The sequence below is a fragment of the Petaurus breviceps genome, unplaced genomic scaffold, assembly GCF_028583685.1.
Source record: "Petaurus breviceps papuanus isolate PSGF00001 unplaced genomic scaffold, PetGlider_PUasm1.0 164, whole genome shotgun sequence".
Classification (NCBI taxonomy): Eukaryota; Metazoa; Chordata; class Mammalia; order Diprotodontia; family Petauridae; genus Petaurus; species Petaurus breviceps.
This window is the reverse complement of record NW_027185735.1, coordinates 9,741,305-9,763,148: the sequence shown is the minus strand read 5'-3', so window position 1 is coordinate 9,763,148 and position 21,844 is coordinate 9,741,305. Positions and strand designations below refer to the sequence as shown.

General features: G+C 35.8%; 1 protein-coding gene across 18 annotated transcripts in view; it reads right to left on the bottom strand.

Moving 5' to 3' along the window:
• Positions 1–21,844, bottom strand: part of MIPOL1 (mirror-image polydactyly 1) — a 567,089-nt gene that overhangs the window by 73,299 nt on the left and 471,946 nt on the right. For all 18 annotated transcript variants that reach the window (XM_069082287.1, XM_069082288.1, XM_069082277.1 and 15 more), the window contains one exon: positions 52–282. In XM_069082287.1, the coding sequence (XP_068938388.1) occupies positions 52–282 (231 nt within the window). The remainder of the gene's footprint in view (positions 1–51; positions 283–21,844) is intronic.

Below are 21,844 nucleotides of genomic sequence, written 5' to 3'. Positions count from 1 at the left end.
TCTGACTGCCAAATGACAGCATTTTTTAAAAAACAAAATCATTTTACTTACTTTTGAACTTTTTCATTGGCCTCTTGGGAGGCCTCTAAGGCTTGCTGAAGCTTTAATTCCATGTTTGCTCTCTCTGTTAGGGCTTGCTGCAGCTGGATGGCCAGTTCTTCATTTTGCTGATGAGTGATGGAAACAATATCCTCTCTGTTTTTTAGGGCATCCTCATAGGTACTAAGAGTACAGTTAAATTGATCCTTTAGACTTTCTTCTTGGGATAACGATTTGTGTAAACTATAAAAACAAGGAGGGGTATGAATGGTCTATTTAAAATTCCTATTTTTCTAAACATTATCAAAATCACTTCAATACATAAATATTAGCATGCATTTATATATTTCAACAGAGAAAATTATCATTAAATCACAATATTAGAATAAACCTCCAGGTATTATTTATTCCATTCCTTATTCCTTCATGCAGAATTTTGCTTAAGACATGCCAGGCAAATGATTATTTACCTTGACAACCCAAACATATTAAAACATACAACTATATGTCAAATTAGCTATATCACCATAAACTTTACATTTGATTTTTTCTAAAAGGAATAGCAAAAAACTGGACAACAAAGTATTTCTACATAAGTAAAAAGAAAATTATAAAACTTTCTAAATGCAAGGCAGTGAGAAGTGGAGTACTGAGCCTTAGACTGGGATTTAGTAGAACTAGGGTTAATTCTGCTAATACTTAATGAGTATGAACCAGGACTGTGCAAACATGGATGAGCCATATATAAAGCATTTTCTCATTTTCATACCTGAGATATAAGCAGAGTTAAAAATAACCAAAAGACACTCTACAGGGGAGAGCATTAAGTACCTATATATATTTTCTTTGTGCCAAAAACATATACCCATTAGGTCACATTGCACAAAGGCATACAAATTAAGACTAAATGAACACAGAAGAAATATACAGATGAATAGAACTTTAAAATGCTAAAGGTCAGATCTTTCATAAGTCATTACACCTACCAGCTGAGGTTATTTTGAAATGGCACCAAGAACCTCACTCAATTAAATAAAGACATTTGAAAAATATAAATATTTAATAACAGAAATTCAAAATCCACAGAGGAGATGTACCTTTTTATTAAATAAAATCATTTCAGTATTTGCATACAAAGGAAATGTCAATTGGAGACTTGCAGTAAAGTGGCTTATCTGCATACTATGAATTGAAAATGTGACCAAAAGGTGAATATCATTCTTAAAGCTGGTAAAAAAAATTTTTTTCTTTAAAGTTAGCCTCAGAACTTTAGGATGTTTCCAGAGGGAAAATAATGTGCAACTACATACAAGTTTGACTAAGTATTTAAAGCTGAAATATATATTTTTAAATATCTATAGTCTTACTTTGAAGCAAGTGGCATGTGGCATCAAGAGGGAAGTAGAAATAAGATAGTAAAGTTTAACACCTTTGTTAAACTTTTGTATAAGTGTCTGTTGCAATATAAAAAAGGGATGAATACTTCTAAATCTATAAAATGTGATCAAATAAACCAACATCATTCTTCAGTGTTTTCCACCTTATCTCTCATCCTTTTCCCTCTCTTCTGTTTCATCTCATATCATTTCCTACAGTCGTCATCTTCTATATACTTCCTTACTATGTTTTCTTTCTCTGATTTTTTCTAGAATTTTCATTTCTTCATATCTGAATCTTCTGTGAAACATCTCATTCCATTATAAACATACACAGTAAGGATTATGGGGCCTGTCAACCTCACTTATAGATCACTTCTTAGCTTTCTGTTTGAATCATTTTTACATTTAATCATATCCTGAATTCTAGGACATTCCAGGAATATATTTGTATATTACCTCATTAATTAATACAATTTCAATATGTCTTTCAATTAATCAAAGTCCCCATCCCATTTCACCAACAGAATGGAGAAAGCTCTTTTCCTAACAATGATTATTCATGTTTCTTTGGAACTCCTCCAAGCTTCTAGTGGGAGAGAAGAGGAGGCTGGGCACAAGAATACTGACAATGCTTGGAACTTGAGACAAGGATATAGCATAAAAAGGGGAAGAAAAGTGGGAGATGCAGCCTTGGGGACTGGGAAGAATGGCAGAGACTTTTCACTGGACTGGAAAGCAATTAGCCTCTTCCTGGGGAAGCAGACTTTATTGTCTGTGGCAGGCTGACAGGTGAGCAGCAAGCCAGCTGGAGGAAGGGCCAAATCAATAGTGGACTCTCTTCCTCTCTCCTGTCACCTTTTATTTATGCTGAAAACTGCCCAATTCTGTACTATCTTCATACCCACCAAAGGTGATGATATTTTGTAAACCTGATTTTCTTTTTTATTAAGTGATTTTGTTTCCATTGTCTGTGGGTGTGGTGTTACTGGAGATCTGTGGGGAGGGATGGCAAAAAGGAGGAACAGTTTTGGGGGCTATATTGTATTGACTATGGCACTAACTGGCAAGGGAAGAAAAAGACTTCCATGGGAGCTTTCAAGTCTCAATTTAGTTTTATGAATGATCCTATAACTCTCCCAGATACAACCCATAAGTTGAATTCGAGGTTCACTTAGATTTCTAATAGGGAAATGAAAGGACTTGAAACCATGTCTAATTGAGGGTGTGAATTACAGGTCCTAGATGCTGTTAATTTAATTTAATTTTCAGTTCCAAATGTACCCCTTCTCCTATCCTCTCTGTAGCCATTGAGAAGGCAAAAAATGAAATCATGCAAAACAATTTTCTACATTAGCTATATTCCAAATAAAGACAAGAAAAAAAAAAGAAAAATGCTGCCATCTGCACTCTAAGTTCATCGGTTCTGTATCTGGAGATAATTCTTTTCATTACTAGTTCTTTGGAATTGTGATGGATCATTATATTGATAAGTTAGTAAGTCTTTCACAGTTTTTTTTTTTTTAAAGATTGCTGTTCTATATAAATTGTTCTCCTGGTTCTGCTCGCTTCACTTTGCATTAGTTCATAGAAGTTCATATAGGTTTTACTAAAACCATTCCCTTCATTATTTCTTACAGCACAATTATATTCCATGACATTCATATACTATAACTTCTTTAGTCTTTCTCCAAGTGATGGCTATCCCCTCAGTTTTCAATTCTTTGTTACCACAAAAAGAGCTTTTATGTATACACAAACATATGCATAGATATATGTATGTACATGTACACACACATACACCCACATATATATATACATACATATGAACATTTTTTTACAGATGAGTCCTTTTCTTCTTTCTTTGATCTTCTTGGGATGTAGAGCTAGTAGTGGTACTAATGGGTCAAGAGATAGGAAAAGTTCAATAGACTTTGGGATATAGTTCCAAATTACTTTCTAGAATGGTTGGACTAGCTCACAGTTATACCAAAAGTATATTAATGTACCTATTTTCCAACATCCCCTCTAATAGCTGCCATTCTCCTTTTTTTTTTGTCACCTTATCCAATCTGATGAGTATGAGGTGGTACTTTAGAATTGTTTTAATTTGTGTTTTTCTGTTAGTGATTTAGAGCATTTTTTAATATGACTAATTGATTACTTGGATTTCTTCCTCTGATACTTTTTGTTTATATACTTTGACAATTGATTTAAGAATGGCTCTTATTCTTATAAATTGGGCTCAGTTCTCTATATATTTTAGAAATGAGAACTTTATCAGAAAAACTTACTGCAAAGATTTCCCACCAGTTTTCTGCTTTTCTTCTTTGGCAGCATCGGTTTTGTTTGTGCAGAAAAAAATTATATAATCAAAACAATCCATCTTGTTGACTGTAAACTTCTCTTGTTTATCATGAATTCTTCCACTATTCATAGATCTGATGGGTAATTTTTTTTATGCTTTCCTAATTTGCTTACAATATGACTATGTCTAAATCATGTAGACATTTTGAATTTATCTTGGACACAATGTGAGATGTTTATGACCTAGATGGTCTAGTCCTAGTCTCTGCTAGACTATTTTCCAATTTTCCCAGATGTTTTGGTCAGATAGTGAGTTTTTGCCCCAAGAGTTGAGATTTTGAGGTTTGTCAAACACTAGGTTGTTGTGCTCCTTTGCTACTATGTACCTAATCTCTTCCATTGGTCAACCATTCTATTTCTCATCCAGAATCTATTTTTTTTTTGATGATTATAGCTTTGTAGTATAGTTTGAGATCTGGCACTGCCAAATTTCATTCACTTTTTTTCATTTATTTCCTTGATGTTCACTTATTCTTAATATTGAGTCAGAGTACATTCTTGGTATTAAACCAGCCTGGTCAAAGTGTATGATTTTTTTGATATATTTACTGTAATCTTCCTTCTAGTATTTTATTAAAAATTTTTTTGCATCGACATTTATTAGGAGAATTGGTATATCTATCTATCTATCTATCTATCTATCTATCTATCTATCTATCTATCTATCTATCTATCTATCTATCTATCTATACCCCCCCCTGTTTTGGTTCTTCCTGGTTTAGTTATAAAAACCATAACTGTGTCACAGAAGGAATTTGGTAGGATTCCTTCTTGATATATATTTTTTAAACAGTCCATGAAGTATTAGAATTAAAAGTACTTTAAAAGGTTTGTTGGGATTTGCTTGTAAATCCATCTAATCCATGGGTTTTTCCCTTAAAGTTCATTTATGGGCTTGCTCAATTTCTTCATCTAAGCTAGAGTTATTTAAGAATTCTATTTTTTTATTCTGTTAATCTAGGCAATTTATATTTTTTGCAAATATTTAGCTATTTCATTTGGTTTGTTGGTTATATTGGAAAAATAGTTTCTAATTGCTTCATTGGCTGTGAATAGATCATTTTCATTTTTGATCCTGATAATTTGTATTTCTTCTTTCTTTATTTTAATAAAATTAGCCAATGATTATTTAATTTCATCGTTTTTAAAATTTTCCTAGTTTTATTTATTAGTTCAATGGCTTTTCAAAATGTTCAATTTTATTAATCCTTTGATTTTCAAGAATTCTGTTTTAGTGTTTAATTGGGGGTTAATTTTTTCTAGTTGTTTTTTTTTTTTTTAAGATGCCTGAGCAATTCTCTGTCTTGTTGTCCCCTCCCTTCCTCTTTCTTTCTCTCTGACATAAGCATTTAGAAACATAAGTTTTTCCACAATTACTTCTTTGGCTTCCTCCTACACATACTGTTATGCTTGTGTCATTGTCATTACCTTTAATGAAATTATTGATTATTACTATGATTTGTTCCTTAACCCCTTCTTTAGGATTAGGTTATTTAGTTTACAATTAATTTTTAATCTATGCTTCCAAGGTCCTTTATTGTATGTAATTTTTATTACATCATGGTCAGGAAGAGATGCATTTAATATTTCTGGTTTTCTTCATTCAAATTTGGGGAAGGTACCATGAGAAATATGTATACATTTTTCTATTCCCATTCAATATTCTGTAAAGTTCTTACACTTCTAAATTTTCTAAAATTCTAGTGATCTCTTTAACTTCTTTCTTGTTTATTTTATAGTTAACTTTGTCTAGGTCTGAAAAATTGAGCTTCCCCTGCTATTATATCTTTTCTTCCCATTTCTGCCTGAAACTTCTTGAAATTTTATTTCAAGAATTTGAATTCTAAGCTATTTGTAACATATATGTTCAATATTGATATTAATTCATTTTCTATGCTATCTTTCAGCAAAATGTAATTTCCTGTTTATCTCTTTTAATTAGGTCTATTTTGGCTTTTGCTTCTTCAGCAACAATAATTGCTACCTCTGCTTTGTCTGAAATATAATAGAGTCTGTTCTTGCTCCTAATTTTAATTTTATGTATAGCCTACTGTTTCAAATGTTTCTTGTAAATACATATGTTTGAATTCTGGTTTCTAATCCACTCTGTTATATTCCCATTTTATTAGTAAGTTCATCTTATTCACATTAATCATGGTTATGATCACTAACTGTGTATTTCCCTCTATCCTATATTCTTCTATTTATTCATCCTTCTCTTTTTTCACCTTGTTCCCTTCTCAAAAGTTTGGGCAATTTTCCCTTATAATTTCTTAAAATATGATGTTTAGGCTCTTTTTTTGTTCATGATTTTGTGGTAGTCCAATGATTCTTAAATTATCTCTCCACCAACCTTTTTTCTAGGTCAGTATTTTTTCCTATATCTCACATGTTCTATTTGATTTTCAGTCTCTTCCTTTTATTGCTTCTGGATATTTCATGTAGTCATTAGCTTCTACTAGGTTAATTCTACTTTTTAAGGAATTATTTTATTTAGTATTTGTGTACCTCTTTTGCCAAACTGTTAATTTTCTCTTCATAATTTTCTTATATGGCTCTCATTTCTTTTCCCAGTTTTCCTCTGCTACTCTTAATTGCTAATTTCGGGGCTTTTTAAAAAAAAATCTTATTCTTGGAATTCTTGTTGAACTTGTATCCAATTTTCTTTTTTTTTCCCTTGAAACTTTGCTTGTAAATGTTTTTAAGTGACTGTCTTCTATGTTTGTGTCTGGAGCTTTCCTGTAACCATAGCTGATTTTTATGGCTAGGATATTTTTTTTTGCTTGTTTGTTTTTTCATTTTTCCAGACTACTTCTTGACTTCAGATTTTGTGTTAGTGTTGGACTCTGCTCACTTCCAGGGAAGATGTCTGACCTGAGCTTCTATCTTTTTATGTCCTTCTGTTGTTTTCATAGCTTAGTCTGGGGGCCTTAGGTGCATCCAAAGTTGTGTGATCTGGGGAGAGGTCTGTTCATTGCCCTCCAGATCTGTGCTCTCTAAGTGTCTGGCATAGGTTTGGTTATGTTGGCTTGTGTGTGATTGAGTTTCTGTCGACTGCTGCTGGATTCAATCACTGTTAGTCTACTGGAAGGTTCTATAAGCTCAGTGGCTCAACTGCTGGCTCCCTCTTGGTTTTGGTCTCCTGTCCTGGTTTATTTCCTTATAGTCTTATTGTGAGGTATAGGTTAGAACTGACTCCTCACTCTGCTCTAGGTCTCAGAGTCAGTCACATGTTTCTGGAACTTGTTCCTTGATCCTTAAACAGGTAGTACCACTTCTCCCTTGAGATTATTCCTTTCTGCTCTGTAATTGTGACCTGGCATTGGGTAATGGGTGACAAAGTTGCCACGTGGTAATGATGAGGTACAGGCTCTGGGAACCCCCTTGAGCTCTCCTTGAATCTTCCCACATAAGACATTTGCCTGAGGCCATAAGCCTTTCATTATAGCTAGGCCCAAATCTCTGTTACTAGCCTAGCCCTCTATTGTCCAGCTACTCTCTACCCTTGATCCTCCCAATATATCTATGCCCAAATCTGTTTACCCTTAAACTAGCTTAGCTCTCCATTATCTGTCATCTCCAGCTAGCCTCCAGTTATTTCCCACCCCTTTTCTCTCATTACTGGAGTCTGACCTCATTTGATTCCTCCTGAAGACCCTCCCCAAATTCCCCTCCTAGACCACCCCTAGATCCCTCCCACAACCTTTCTGTATATAAGACCCATCTTGCCTCCATGAAGGGCTAGATTTCTAATTTTCTAGCAGAGACTCACTCTGTGTCAGATTATTCTGGTCCACTTATCCAATACAAGTCTCACAGACACCTAGGCTCCTTAAGAGTCTACCCATTATGATGAACCTTTAATAAACTTTGCTTTTAAAAAAAAACAACCAAAAAACTTTGCTTTACTTTGGCTGAGAGAAGACTTGAGTCTAATTCATTCAGCAGGACGTGGCATTTTGGTTTGGGGTCTTGAGTACTCCTAAACCTTAAACCTCAACATTTTATGACCTCAACAGTAACTCTTCTGGTTCTCAGTGCTATTATGGGGATCCTCTGAAATCTCTTTTTGCCTGGGTTTTTCCTGCCCAGGCCCCCAATCCTCTTACCAGCCCTTAGTGCTGGAGCTCTCCCTGCCACAGCTACTGCTTGCTCAAAATTTTTCATAAGAATACTAGGATGTTATATTATCCCTTCTTTTGCAACTATATCCTTATTTTGTATCTATTTGTGTTGGGAAAGTGGTTAGTGTTTACGCATTGCAAAAAGTGCTAGCTCTTGGTTTTGGTTATTTCCCTAAGAAAGGCCCCTCTATGCCTATGCATTTTTGAGTTTTTACTATAAACAAATGCAGTATTTTGCTAATATAACTTTCTGCATCTATTTAAATAATTATGTGTTTTTGCTAATTTTGCTATTTATGATTAAATATGCTAATATTTCCTAGTATTGAATCATTCTTTTATTTTTTTGTATGATTCATACCTCTTTTAAATACTTGAAGATAACTATCATATCCCCTCTCAGTTCTCTCTAGTCAAGGCTAAATTTCCCCAGTTCTTTCAAGGAAAATTCATGTGGTACAATCTTAAAAGACCTTCACTACCCTGGCTGTTTTCTCAATTCTCTTGATAATCTTTTACAAAATGCAATAACTAAGACTGAACAATACACTGTATATGGCCTGAGCAGACCACTGTATTATCATTGGATAATATACCTCCTTAGTTTAGCCTAAGATTGTAATAGCTTTATTGGCTACCATATACCACTATTAACTCATAATGAGCTTAAAGCCTTCAGATCTTTTTCTAACGCACTATTGTGTAGCTATGTCTCCCACATGCTGTACCTATGATTTTTATGTTTATCTCAGTCTCTAATGGATTCAGTTCTCATCCACTGTCTCTCACAACCTGACCAGCTTAGATCAGTCACAGAAAATCACTAAAATTGAAACAAAGAACTAAATGAAGAAGGAATTTCACATTGTAAGAGGGCAGAAACTTTAGAGTTCAAGGTCTTGAAGGAACATTCTAGTTCTTGAATCACAAAGTACTTCCCTTTCCAATAACCATTACCAGCCAATGGGGACAAAAAAATGACAATTAATTCACTAGTGCTAGGCTCTTCTGGGTAACATATACAACTATCCTGCTTTTAGGTATCAGCATGGATGAAGCTGTAATACCTAGGAGACTTTTTTTCTGTCTGCTCTGCATTTGTGCTCTGGGTTTTCAGCTAAAAATGTTAGTTTATGGGTGTGGCTCTAATTGAGTTCATACAGGTCTATTTACATCCTGTTTTCCTGTGCTTTTGAGTCCTCTGGCATCTCTGCTGTAAATCTGTTTCTGTTGTCAGTCGTGCAAGTAAGACAACAAAGAACTTATGTCGAGTATTTTTCAATAGAAAAATTCCATACAACAAAAGAATTGGAACAGTCTCTTAGATTATTGTCAGAGGATTACTTTAGTAGAATTTATCTTATATTTTCAATTTTTGAAAACAGAATTCAGACAATATTCTTAGATTCGGCAGATGATACTCTACTATCTATATAGCTATGTGTTACAGTGTCCAAGAACAAATATTACCTTAGTGGATCATAGTTCTAAACCTATTTGTTTATCAAGATATATATGTGAGGTGGAGTCAAGATGGTGGAGTAGAAGCAGGACTTCCAAGCGGCTCTGGCTTCCACCTTCATCAATCCATGTAAAAAGGGGACTCTAAACAAACTTTGGAAATGCAGAACCCACAAAATGACACAGAAAAGCTAACCTCCCGCTGAAGACAGCCCAGCAGGCCAGCAGCAAGCAGCCAGTGCAGTGCTCTGGGAGTCGACCCCACCTCCAAGCCGAGGCTTTAGCCCCAGGGTGGGCCTGACCAGCCGCCTGCAGGAGGGACTCCAGATCAGCAGCAGCTGTGGCCATTTCCAGATTTATCAACACATATATGCGAAGGACAAAATGAAAGGTCAGTGCAGTCTGGACTTTGGGACCCAGTAAGTGGGAGTGTGGTGGCTTTTGCCACCGTGTCAAGAAGCCACTGAGATGCCGGCACAGCCAGCCAGTGCAGCTTCAGCTCCTGGCCTGCAGAGTGTAGGGGGACCAAGCACCAGTCTGAGGGGTAACTGCTCTTGCTTTAACCTTCTTGGATCTGGATTGCAGTCTAGGGTGGAGGTCCTGGGGTGTGTGTCCAGCTTTCCAGAGTGTGTGGAGACCTCAGAGAGGGCATCTAATACCTCTGGCAGCTGAGAAAACCTCAGCGTTTGGGACAAAACCTCCCCAGTCTGGTGGCAGAGTACTACTGTGACAAAAAGTCCAGGGGTCAAGTGACTGAGGGGTGACATGACCAGGCAAAGGAAACAAAGCAGACAGAAGATTCCAACATTAGACTCCTATTTTGGGGACAAAAAGGAGCAAAGCATGGAACAAGAGGAAGACAGTGAAGTCAGAACTCCTGCACCAAAAGCTTCAAAGAAAAATATGAGCTAGTTACAGGCCACAGAGGACCTTAAGAAGCAGATAAGAGAAGTGGAGGAAAAATTGGGAAGAGAAATGAGAACAATGCAAGAAAATTACAAAATGAGGGTCAACAGCCTGACTGAGGAAAATCATACCTTAAAAAATAGACTAACTCAAATGGCAAAAGAGGCTCAAAAAGGCAATGAGGAGAAGACTGCCTTAAAAAGCCAAATTTGACAGATGGAAAAAGAATCTCAAAAGCTCAATGAGGAGAATCATTGCTTCAGAATTAGACTGAAGCAAATGGAAGCTAATGACTTTATGAGAAATCAAGATGCTGTTAAACAGATCCAAACAAATGAAAGAATAGAAGGCAATGTGAAATATCTCATGGGAAAAACCACTGACCTGGAAAATAGATCCAGGAGAGATAATTTAAAAATTATTGGACTACCTGAAAGCCATGATCAAAGAAAGAACCTAGAAATCAACCTCCAGGAAATTCTCAAAGAAAACTGCCCTGATGTTTTAGAAGCAGAGGGCAAAATAGAGGTTGAAAGAATCCATCGATAACTTCCTGAAAAAGATCACAAAAAGAAAACTCCTAGGAATATTATAGCCAGGTTCCAAAATTCCCAGATCAAGATGTTCTGGAATTCCCAGATTAAGGAGAGAATATTACAAGCAGCCAGGAAGAAACAATTTGAATATTGTGGAAGCACAATCAGGATAACCCAGGATCTGGCAGCTTCTACACTGAGGGATCGAAGGGCTTGGAATATGATATTCTGGAGGGCAACGGAGCTGGGGTTAAAACCAAGAGTCACCTACCTAGCAAAACTGAGTATCATGTTTCAGGGGAAAATATGGTCATTCAGTGGAATAGAGAACTTTCAAGCATTCTTTCTGAAAAAACCAGAGTTGAATAGAAAATTTGACATTCAGATACAAGAAGCAAGAGAAGCATGAGAAGGTAAACAGGGAAAAGAAATCATAAGGAACTTATCAAAGTTGAACTATGTACATTCCTAAATGGAAAAATGACTTATGAAACTTTTCTCAGTAGTTGAAGGGAATAGAAATATATATATGTGTCTATATATGAGGGTATATGGTCATATGAATACATATGTGAATATGTGTATATATGTTTAGAGATATACATAGAGGGCACAGGACCAATTTAACAGGAAGGGATGATACTTAAAAGGTGAAATTAAGAGGTGAGAGAGGAATATAATGAGAGGAGATGGGGAGAGACAGAATGGGGTAAACTATCTCATATAGAAGAGGCAAGGGAAAATGGTTACAATGGAGGGGAAGAATAGGAAGGCAAAAGGGAATGGGTCAACCTTATTCCCATTGAATTTGGCTTGAGGAGGGAATGAAATACACACTAAATAGGGTATCTCACCCTCCAGGAAAGTAGGGGGGGAAGGGGATGAGAGGGAGGATGAAGGAAGGGAGGGCAGGCTGGGGGGGAGGGAAGTTGGAAGCACCCACTTTTGAAAAGGGACAGAATCAAAGTAGAGAATAGAACAAGTGGGAGGTGGGATAGGAGGGAGGGAAATATAGTCAGTCTTTTACAATATATGTACTATGTTTTTGTTTTGTATTAGCCACACATGTACAACCTATACTTAACTGCTTATCTTCCCAGTAAGGGTGGGTGACAACAGAGGAAGGGAATGAATCTAGAATTCAAAGTTTTAAAATCAAATATTCAAATATATATAAGTACATATGTGTATATAGATATATACACACACACACTATTATTAATACTATTTTACATGTAATTAGGAAATAAGATATACAGGCACTGGGACATAGAGATCCATTGGAAAACTCTAAAGGTGTATGGGAGAAAATATGGGAGAGAACAGATTGGAGGAGGGAATATCCTGTGGGACTGCTATTTTGGGGCAGTGTGTAGGGGAAAAACGAGGAGAAAATTTGTAACTCAAAATCTGGCGGCAATGAATGATGTAAATCAGAAGTTAATAAAGCATTTGAAAAAAATACAAAATATACATGAGAAAAAAGATATATATGTGCATGGGTATAGAAAATAGTCACATTTTCGTTTTAGATAGTTTAGTCAGTTTTAGCAGAGAACCAAGGGCACATCCATATTTATGTTGAAGTGCTGTACCCTAGGGTCACCACATCGTGAAATAGTTAAATAAAAGTTCTGGGGAAGTTGTCTATACCGGTTGCTTCTACTTCCTCAACTTTTACTCACTTTTCAACTCTATGTTTTTGTTGAGAACATGAGCATCCTTCTAGTCACCCAAGTTCACAACCTTTTTCTCCCTCATTCCACACAGCAAAAAAGTTGCTAAATGTCATTTCTATCTCCACAATACCTCTCATACTTGTCCCTTTTTTCCCCACTCATGCAACCACTATCCTAGCTCAGACCCTCATCATCTCTTGCCTGGACAATTGCAATAATTTCTTACTTGGCCTTTATGCCTCAAATATTTCCTCATTCCAATATATTCTTAACATAGCTGCTAAAATGATGTTTCCTTATCTGTATGTCTGATCATGTCATTCTACTATTCAATAAACCAGAATGGTTCCCAATTGCTGGTTTATCTTTTAAAACCTTTTATGATCTAACCAAACCTTATTTTTCTAACCTTATTCCATTATTTTCCTTTGTGCACTATTTGGTCCATTCAAACAGGCCTTCTTGATGTTGTTCACCTACGACACTCCATCTCTTATCTCCACACCTTTGCCCTGGACCTCCCCCACTCTTGGAATGCCTTCTCACCTTCCCTTCATCTCTCAGAATCCCTTATTTCCTTCAAAACTACATTCAAGTAACAACTTCTATAGGAAGTCTTTGCCCCCAAATTTACCCTGTACTCATTGTGCATATATTCATAAAGTAATTAATCACAACAATAATGATAGCTAGCATCTGTATAGTGATTCAAGGTTTCCAAAGTATTTTACATAGTTTCATTCTTTTGATACGTACTAAATTATGTACACATTGTCTCCCCCCAATAGAACATCAGCTCTTTGAGTGAAGGGATTATCTTTGCCAGTGCCTGACACATAGTAGGTGCTTAATAAATGATCACCAATTATTTGGTTTCCCCTACAATATTATATGAATACTAACTAGTGCAGCAGGGTTAGGGCCTTCAATTTATTCCTCTAAGGCCCATGGTTAGTTATGAATCCTCTAGGGAACAGCAGATGAGGAATAAGTAAGACCTTGGTAACACATTAGTGTTCTGGAGAACATATCCTGAATTACATTGACCAAAGTATTGGCTATATAGGGACGTCTGGGGTCAACAAATTCTAAAGTTGTTCCAATCTAGGGTAGACTGTGCAAACTCCTGTGAACTAAGTTAGTACCCATAGGGATTGATTCATCAGGGAAGTCTGGAGTGGATTTAATGCACTTGCTTGTCCTAATCTAGAATGCCTTTCCTCCTGTAGAGCATAAAGGAGCAAGACAGAAGATCCCCGAGAATAAATTTGGAAGTGGATTTTATTACTGTGGGACTACCCAGATTAGAGACAGTGAGTTGGCATGGACAATGTGCTGGTTTTTAAAGAGATTGCAATAGTCAGGTTACGTAAACTGAAACTACAATCAGTGATTGGTCAGTGTATATTTGAATTTTCCCAGCCTGAGAAGTTTTTCCTGGTAGGGAGTGTAGGGGGGGCTGCAGGGGACGGGGAAGAATGGAGCAGGGATTTTACCCTAGGCTGAAACTCCCACCCATGGATCAATTAGGGGAGAGAAGGGTGGAGTTGTGCTTAAATGCCTGCTCACAGATCAATTAGGGGAAGGGAAAGGTGGAGTTGTGCTCAACACTCCATCTTCTCCCCCACCCCCAGAAGAGCATATGTTTTGTGGAGTATATACTATGGCTATTTGATGATTCCAGTAGTTTGTGCATCCAAACTGAACACTTATGAAAGCTTAGCTCTTTTCTGAGGGTCACTGAACTCCCACAGAAATGAATTCAATCAAATCAAGTTTACTGTGAATTACTCTACTTTAGTGGGGAATTTATTTTCATTGTGACTGCAGCATCATTCTGGATTTCGGCACTTGAAATATTAAACCAAAGGCTGTAAAATCTCTGAACAACTAGACAAAAGTGTTAGTAGAGGCCCCTTTTCGTTTGGGTGAACCTTGGCCAGAGGCGAAATAATGTTCCAGTTGGAGAGGGATTCTATGAATAAAGAAAGCAAAAGGCTATAGAAAATTTATCCTATGGAAACCCCTAAACCAGTAATCTCATCTATAGTTAGTCACAAAGGAATTCTCACTTTCAACAAAGCTTAATACTTTGTTTTTAACCTACTATATATATATATTTTTTACCATATTTTGTAATACACATCTAGAAATGCTACAACCATGAAGCTTACAATTTTTTTTCTATGTTACACTGAAAAGAAAGTTATAAGAACCACCTTCTCTTTTCAAACTTAATTTTTACTAGTCTTTATAAAGCTGTTGATATATGCAAGCAGTGTTGCTTCATTTTAGAAAGTCATACCCAAATTTGAAGTAGAAAGTTCCACGTGCCATTTTATTCTTTCTTTACACTATAAGATTGTATAGTACACAAAGACTCAAGACTTGCACAAAATGAGTCTTAGCTTCTACCACACTGCTTAACTTGACATGCTTTGGGGATCATAAGAGAAACGTAGCAAGAGTATTGTTTCTTTAAAAACTGACCTGCTCAGGGAAATAGTCATTCACCTTTTTTTTTTTTAAGGGAGTACACATACACACAGACACACACACACACACACAGGGCAACAAAGTGGATCAAGTCTGATAACACTGAAACATGCGTTACATCACAATGCCTGTGGATCTGGGAAAAGTTCTAGCTAATGACCAGGATGTATGATATTTACTTTTATTTTGGTCTCCAGGGAATACTGTTTATCTTGCTTTAAAATTTATATGAGTCATTTTGTTATGTGCCTTTTTAATTAGCTTCAAGGAAGCAATCATTGTGTAGAAAGTGGAATCAATTTGGATTCAATATTGATAGCTACTGTGCTGCATATTTCTAATTAAATGCAAACACTTTGCTAAGTTAAATGTTCTAAAGTCCAGCAGCAGTGATAACTGCCACTAGAAAGAATTGCTTAAGCACTGTTCAACTGATTGTTTTTTTGGCCTGTCTGTCTGTCTGCTGCTCTTTCACTGAATTGTGCAATACATGGGGTAAATGCCAGTTGTAACTGATTTTTTTAGGTCATCTTTAAAAACAAAAAAGAATGTTGAGTGTTTTGCACTAGCTAAAGTTACTTATTAACCATGTCCTGATAACTAATCAATGGTACTACACGGAGCCAAATCTGCAGCACAGAACTTGTGCCCCACTTTCTTTACCAGCTCCCTAAGCAAAGACTCAGTAAATACCTAATGGCAGTAAAGGTGTTTTGCAAGATAGCATTCTGATATGTTAAAGAGTTTTTAAAAGAAAGTTTATCTGGCTTTTTTCCACACAGATAGATTGCTTGGGGGCAAACCTTTATTGTTAGCAGCCTACAGTAAAAACACTTGAGGCATTTTAACAAATGCTTTGCTAAAGAATAAATGAATTGCTGAAGGAAGAAAACTAAGGGAAAATGTTATTTATTTTAACCAATTTGTGACACTTAACCAGAAGGAAAAACAAAAGGTTTCTTTCATTGGTAGAATGCCAACCTCAAGCATAAAACCCAAACCCTTTCATTTTACTAAACACTGCACTAGACTTGTTCAAAACCTGTTGTACAGCTGCTGTCATAAGGAACTCTTATAAAGTTTCTGTTGCTCTAAGGTTGCCATGAGGCCTGTTAGAATCAGACAAGGTTAGGGTTTTCATTCTTTAGCCATAGCAGATATTAGGTTTTTAAGTCTTTGCCTTTTTGTAACTGTTGAGTCTGAGGTCCCAATTAATGTATCTGCACTTTCCTCTCATCCAACCTTCTGTCATGCATGCCTTTTTACTGTTTTTCTTTTCAAAGGGGAAAACCTTCAACCTTTTGGTATATTTTTTCCTGACTTCTTTTAAAAATCAGACTGCCTAAAGGTTTACCAATTTTATCACTTTTGTAGAGAGAGGATTTTCCCCCTGGGGACTCCTTTAGTTGCATCATTGAAATTTGGATTTGTAGTTTCATCATTAACATTTTCAACAGAAGTATTATTTATATGACATGTTCTCTGATATATTCATTATTTATGATTTCATGGAGAAGTCTACAATTGGGTCTGTGGTCTTAGCTTATGCTTCCTGAACTGATCACTTTTTATCATTATAATTTGTAAAGTATGTGTTCACTATTTCCACCTTTTTTACATTTGTTTACAATTACTGTGTCCCCTAATACATGGTCAGTTTTTGTAAAAGGTCCATGTAGTACTGAGAAATATGTATATTCTTATTTTTTTTTTTTTTTTGCAATACAATTTTGAAGATACCATAAGTCTTTTAGCTATAGTTTCTCCAGGAATTTTTTTCAATTCTATATTTTCCCTTTTGTTTACCTTTCTGTTAGACTTATGAAAAACTGAGAGATGTTGAAATCTCCTGATACTAATGTATAACTGTCTATGTCTTATCGTTTATGAATTCAGATGCTAAGGCATTTAGAACATAAACATTTAATACTAATATTAGATTGTTATGGTTTCTTTCAGCATAATGTAATTTCCTTGTTTTTCACTTTTATATTTTGAATGCTTTTTGCTTTATTTTATAGCACAACTGCAACTCCTGCTTTTTTGGATTCACCTGATATTCGATACACAGTAAATTTTTTCCTCAGCTGCTTGTTTTTATTCTGTGTATATCTTTTCGAAAATATGTAACAGGTCACAAATTATGGGGTTGTGTTTTCTTATCCATGTTCTTTTTCACATTTAAAATTATGAATTATGTGGTTATTTTTATCCATTTTCTTTAATTTTTTCAAAATTGGGATTTTTAACCACTTCCTTATTAAATATACTTTATCTCTTCCATTATTTTAGCTTAATTTACTTTAAAGCAACCCTATGTCCACTTGCTCAGTTCTCACTCTCATGCTCCCTCCTCTTTCACAACTTCCATTTGTTGTGATCCACATATGCAAAGGCTTTAGTGCAGTCAGTGAAGAAATACATGTTTTGCTGAAACCCCCGTGCTTTCTCCATAATCCAGTGAATATTGGCAATTTGGTCTCTAACTCCTCTACATCTTCCAAAACCACCATGCCCTTCTGGTCATTCTAGAGTCAAACACTGCTAAAGCCTAGCTTGCAGGATATTAGGAACATACTATATACCTACCTAAAATACCTATAGGAATTGATATTTATAAGAGTGAGTGAGGTGTAACAGGAAAAAAAGAGACAGGGGTAAATCTCTACAAGATTTATAATACATCTACAATAACACTGTGATTATTGGTTTTATTGATGTGGAACCCAAGATTGGTATTCTGAGGAATACGAGGACTAAAGAGGGGCTTAAGTATAAAGGCCATGAATGAAAGAATGAGTCTAGAATAGACAGAGTTGGAACATAAATAATTAAGAGAATAAAGGAAAGACATCCTTTTTAGAAAAAGGCATAGAAAAATGAAATTTTTAAAAAAATAAAATAAGTTGAAGGGGAGACATAGTTATACCACTTAAATATTTAAATGAGAGGAAAAGAAAGGAAATAACTAGATAAAAGCAAGGGAAAAAACAAACTAATAAGCAAAATTAGGAAAAAGGACAACAAATGGAAGTTGTGAAAGAGGAGGGAGCATGAGAGTGAGAACTGAGCAAAGTTGCCCTACAGACAATGACTATAGCCATGAAGTTAAGACACTTGCTCCTTGGAAGGAAAGCTATGGAAAATCTGGACAGCAGCCTAAAAAGCAGACATTACCTTGCTGACAAAGGTCCATATAGTCAAAGCTTTGTTTTTTTCAGTAGTAAGGGAAGGTTGTGAGAGTTGAACTATAAGGAAAGCTGAGTGTCACAGAATCAATACTTTTGAACTGTGGGGCTAGAGTAGACTTTTGAAAGTCTGTTGGACAGCATGGAGATCAAATTAGTCAACACTTGAAAAAATTAATTCAGACTATTCACTGGAAGGTCAAAAATTGAAGCTGAAGCTTAAATTCTTTGGCCACATGATGAGAAGAAAGGATTCACTGGAAAAGACCCTGATTTTGGGAAAGATTGAAGGCAAAAGGAAAAGAGGATGGTAGAAGATAAGGCAGTGTTATGGAAGCAATGAACGTTAGCTTGGACAAACTTCAGGAGATAGTGGAAGATAGAAGGGCTTGGAGTGCTGTGTGCTGTGGTCCTTGGGGCTACATGATTGAATTACTGAACAACAATAACAACAACAAAAGGGAAGAAATTTCTCCATGATAGAAATTTTCCTCTGTCCCTGGCTGTGGCATCCCCTACTACCCCTGAAACAAGATTTCCCCCTTTTCTTCTTCCTTTTACAATCCTTCCATTGTCTGCTCACCAATTTTCCTATAAATTCTCTTTCTCCTGAGAGATTATAGGAGTTTTTCCTTCATTGTTAAGCTTTAATTTGATTTGGGGATATCACCTATTCTCCTCTATTTAGTCTTTCTCCCTCCCCTTTTATGTGCCCTACCATTCTGTAATCTAGTTCTACAAAACCATGGATTCACACGTAGGTGTATTGTGAAGTTTATTCCATGATGCTTAAGACCATCATTTTTTCAACATCATTTCTATTTGACTTCTGCTTTTACCCTTGTCTGCTTTTTTTACTTCTAGAAAGAAATCTCTTAATTTTCTCTGTTGTTATATTTGATTAGCAGTTTCCTTTCTTTGTTCAAAAGTTCCAGGAAGTTTTCTTGTAGTATTTCTTGCATTATAATGTTCAGATTTTTTTTTTTGACTTGCTGTGTTTTTTTGGGAGACCTATAATATTTAACTTGTCTTCACACATCTGGTTTTTGAGATCAATATATTTTATTGATATGGAAATAATTTTCTTTAAATGTTATTGCTTTTTGTTTCTCTTTTTCCAGATTATTCTTCACTTTGGGGTATTTTCATTCTAATTAGCTATTCTCTCCTTTGTTTCTTTGAAGAGATTTGTGACAATGGAACAAGTTTTTTTTTTTTTTCTATTTTACCAATTACTTTTGCTGTTCAGGCCATTCATTCTGCTTTCACAATTCTTATTTATCTTTTAAACCATTCAAGAATATCATATTATGGTTCTACACTCTCTTGATAATCTACAAGGCATTCTACCTTATCAAATGTTAATTTTTCTTTGTTTTGTAATATATATTGTTAGATGACTGGACTTTCTTAGTTGAACAGAAGGTCCTATTCTTTTCTACTATTGGCATCTTTCCTATTGGTTTATATGATTATGCTCAAGATCTTTAACTGAATCTTCTTCCTCTTGAAATTATTTTCAGCCTCTGTTTTCTTGTATTTCCTCATTGCTCACTTTTTGATTCCTTCTTCTTTGATGGTGGCTTTCTAAAAGACTGGACCTCAAAGCTCTTCATTTCAGGAGAAAATCTATTACATATGTGAAGGACTGTCTATGCAAAATCAAGAGACATAAAATATAGCACAGGTGTCAGGAGATAGGCCATTTTGCAGGGAATGTTGAGTGCATGAAGGACTGGGAATGTGTAAACCTAGGTTGGAGACAGGCTAAGAAGGACTTTAAATATCAAACAGAGGTGTTTATATTTTATCCTAGAGACATTTGAGAGCCACTAGAGGTTCTTGAGCAATTGCTGGGCAATTCCCATTTCAGCTGCCTTAATTTTTGCTCCCCGTGATTTTTGAGGGGACAAAATTGGCCCCAGCAGGATGCTGGATGCTTTCCCTCAGGCTAAGTGGCATTCCATGTAGCTACATATTTTTTCTCTATTCCTTAGTTCTCTGAATGAGTTTGTTGTTACACAGATCATTGAAACACTACTATCTCAGCTAGGATGAGTTTATACCTTTTTTTGGGGGGGGGGATGGTGCTTGATGGAGAGAAGCAGAGTTGAATTTTCTGTAAGTCCTGCTGCTCAACAAGGTGGAGGTGGAGGAAGAGGTGCTGAGTGAGTAGCAGGGCTTAGGGATGTCTGCTTTGCTATTTGTTCATTAGACTCCTACCTTCTTAGTGTTCTTGGCTCCTGAGTCTGTTGAAATTGTTTTACTTCATGTGTATAATTCCTATTTTAAAGGGGTTTGAGTAAAGCTCTAGTCTTCCATCTTGTTGGTCATGTGACCTGGAAATCTCCAGTCTTTTAGTTTAATCAGAAGAATCTGAAAGAACTTAGGTAGTGATGTTTTATAGTTTCTTTAAATTTACAGTATTTGAATCTGTTTTATTTAATATATATAAACAAATACATAAAATTAAATATTTTCTTCCTTAGGGCAGAAGAAAATAATATTGACTATTTCTTTCAGATTTAAAAACACTTACATTATTACTGAATATGTGAGGAATGTATTTGAATAATATAATTATGAGGCACAGGATAATAAAAATATCAGTGATGGTTATTATAATAATAGTGGCTCATAGATTCATATAAAACTATTAGGTTTGCAAAGCACTTTACCTCTACTATGTCATTCTTTCCATCATCTTTCTAGTCACCCAGTTTTGCAACTTGGAAGACCTTACAGCTGCTACATCTTCCATCCTCTCTCCTGTTACCACCTTTCCCCTCTACCCAATCGGTTGCCAAGTCTTATTGCTTCTAACACAACATCTTTCACATCTGTCTCATTCTCTCCATTCATATGGCCACCATGTTACTTCACATTATCCTCATCTTTCATCTGGACTATGACTAAGGCCTCTGAATTGGTGTCCCTACCTCTAGTATCGCTTCTCTCTAATCCATCTTTCACTCAGCTATCAAATTGACATTTCTAAAGGATATGTCTAACCACATCACACCCTTGCTCAAGAAGCTCTAGTGGCTCTCAAATGTCTCTAGGATAAAATATAAACACCTCTGTTTGATATTTAAAGTCCTTCTTAGTCTGTCTCCAACCTAGGTTTACACATTCCCAGTCCTTCATGCACTCAACATTCTCTGCAAAATGGCCCATCTCCTGACACCTGTGCTATATTTTATGTCTCTTGATTTTGCACAGACAGTCCTTCACATATGTAATAGATTTTCCCCTGACCTATATACCTTGTGGGCATACTTCAAGGTTTAGTTCAAGTATCATCTTCTTCAGAAGTTCTCCCTACCTCCCTTCTAGTTGCTAATATACATTCTATTTTCTCCGTTGACCTTAAAATTACTTGGAAATCATGTTACATTTATTTGTTGGTATTTGTGTTGTTTCTTTTTTTTTCAGGGAGGAATGCAGGGCAACTAGGTTTAAGTGACTTGCCCAAGGTCACATGGCTAGTTAAGTGTTAAGTGTATGAGGCGGACTTGAACTCAGGTCCTCCTGACTCCAGGGCCAGTGCTCTATTCAATGTGCCACATAGCCACCCCTTTTGTTGTTTCTTTTTACTGGAATGTAAGCTCTTCACAAGAAAGGATTGTTTAGTTTTTGTGTTTGTGTCTCTATCACCTACATAATTCCTGA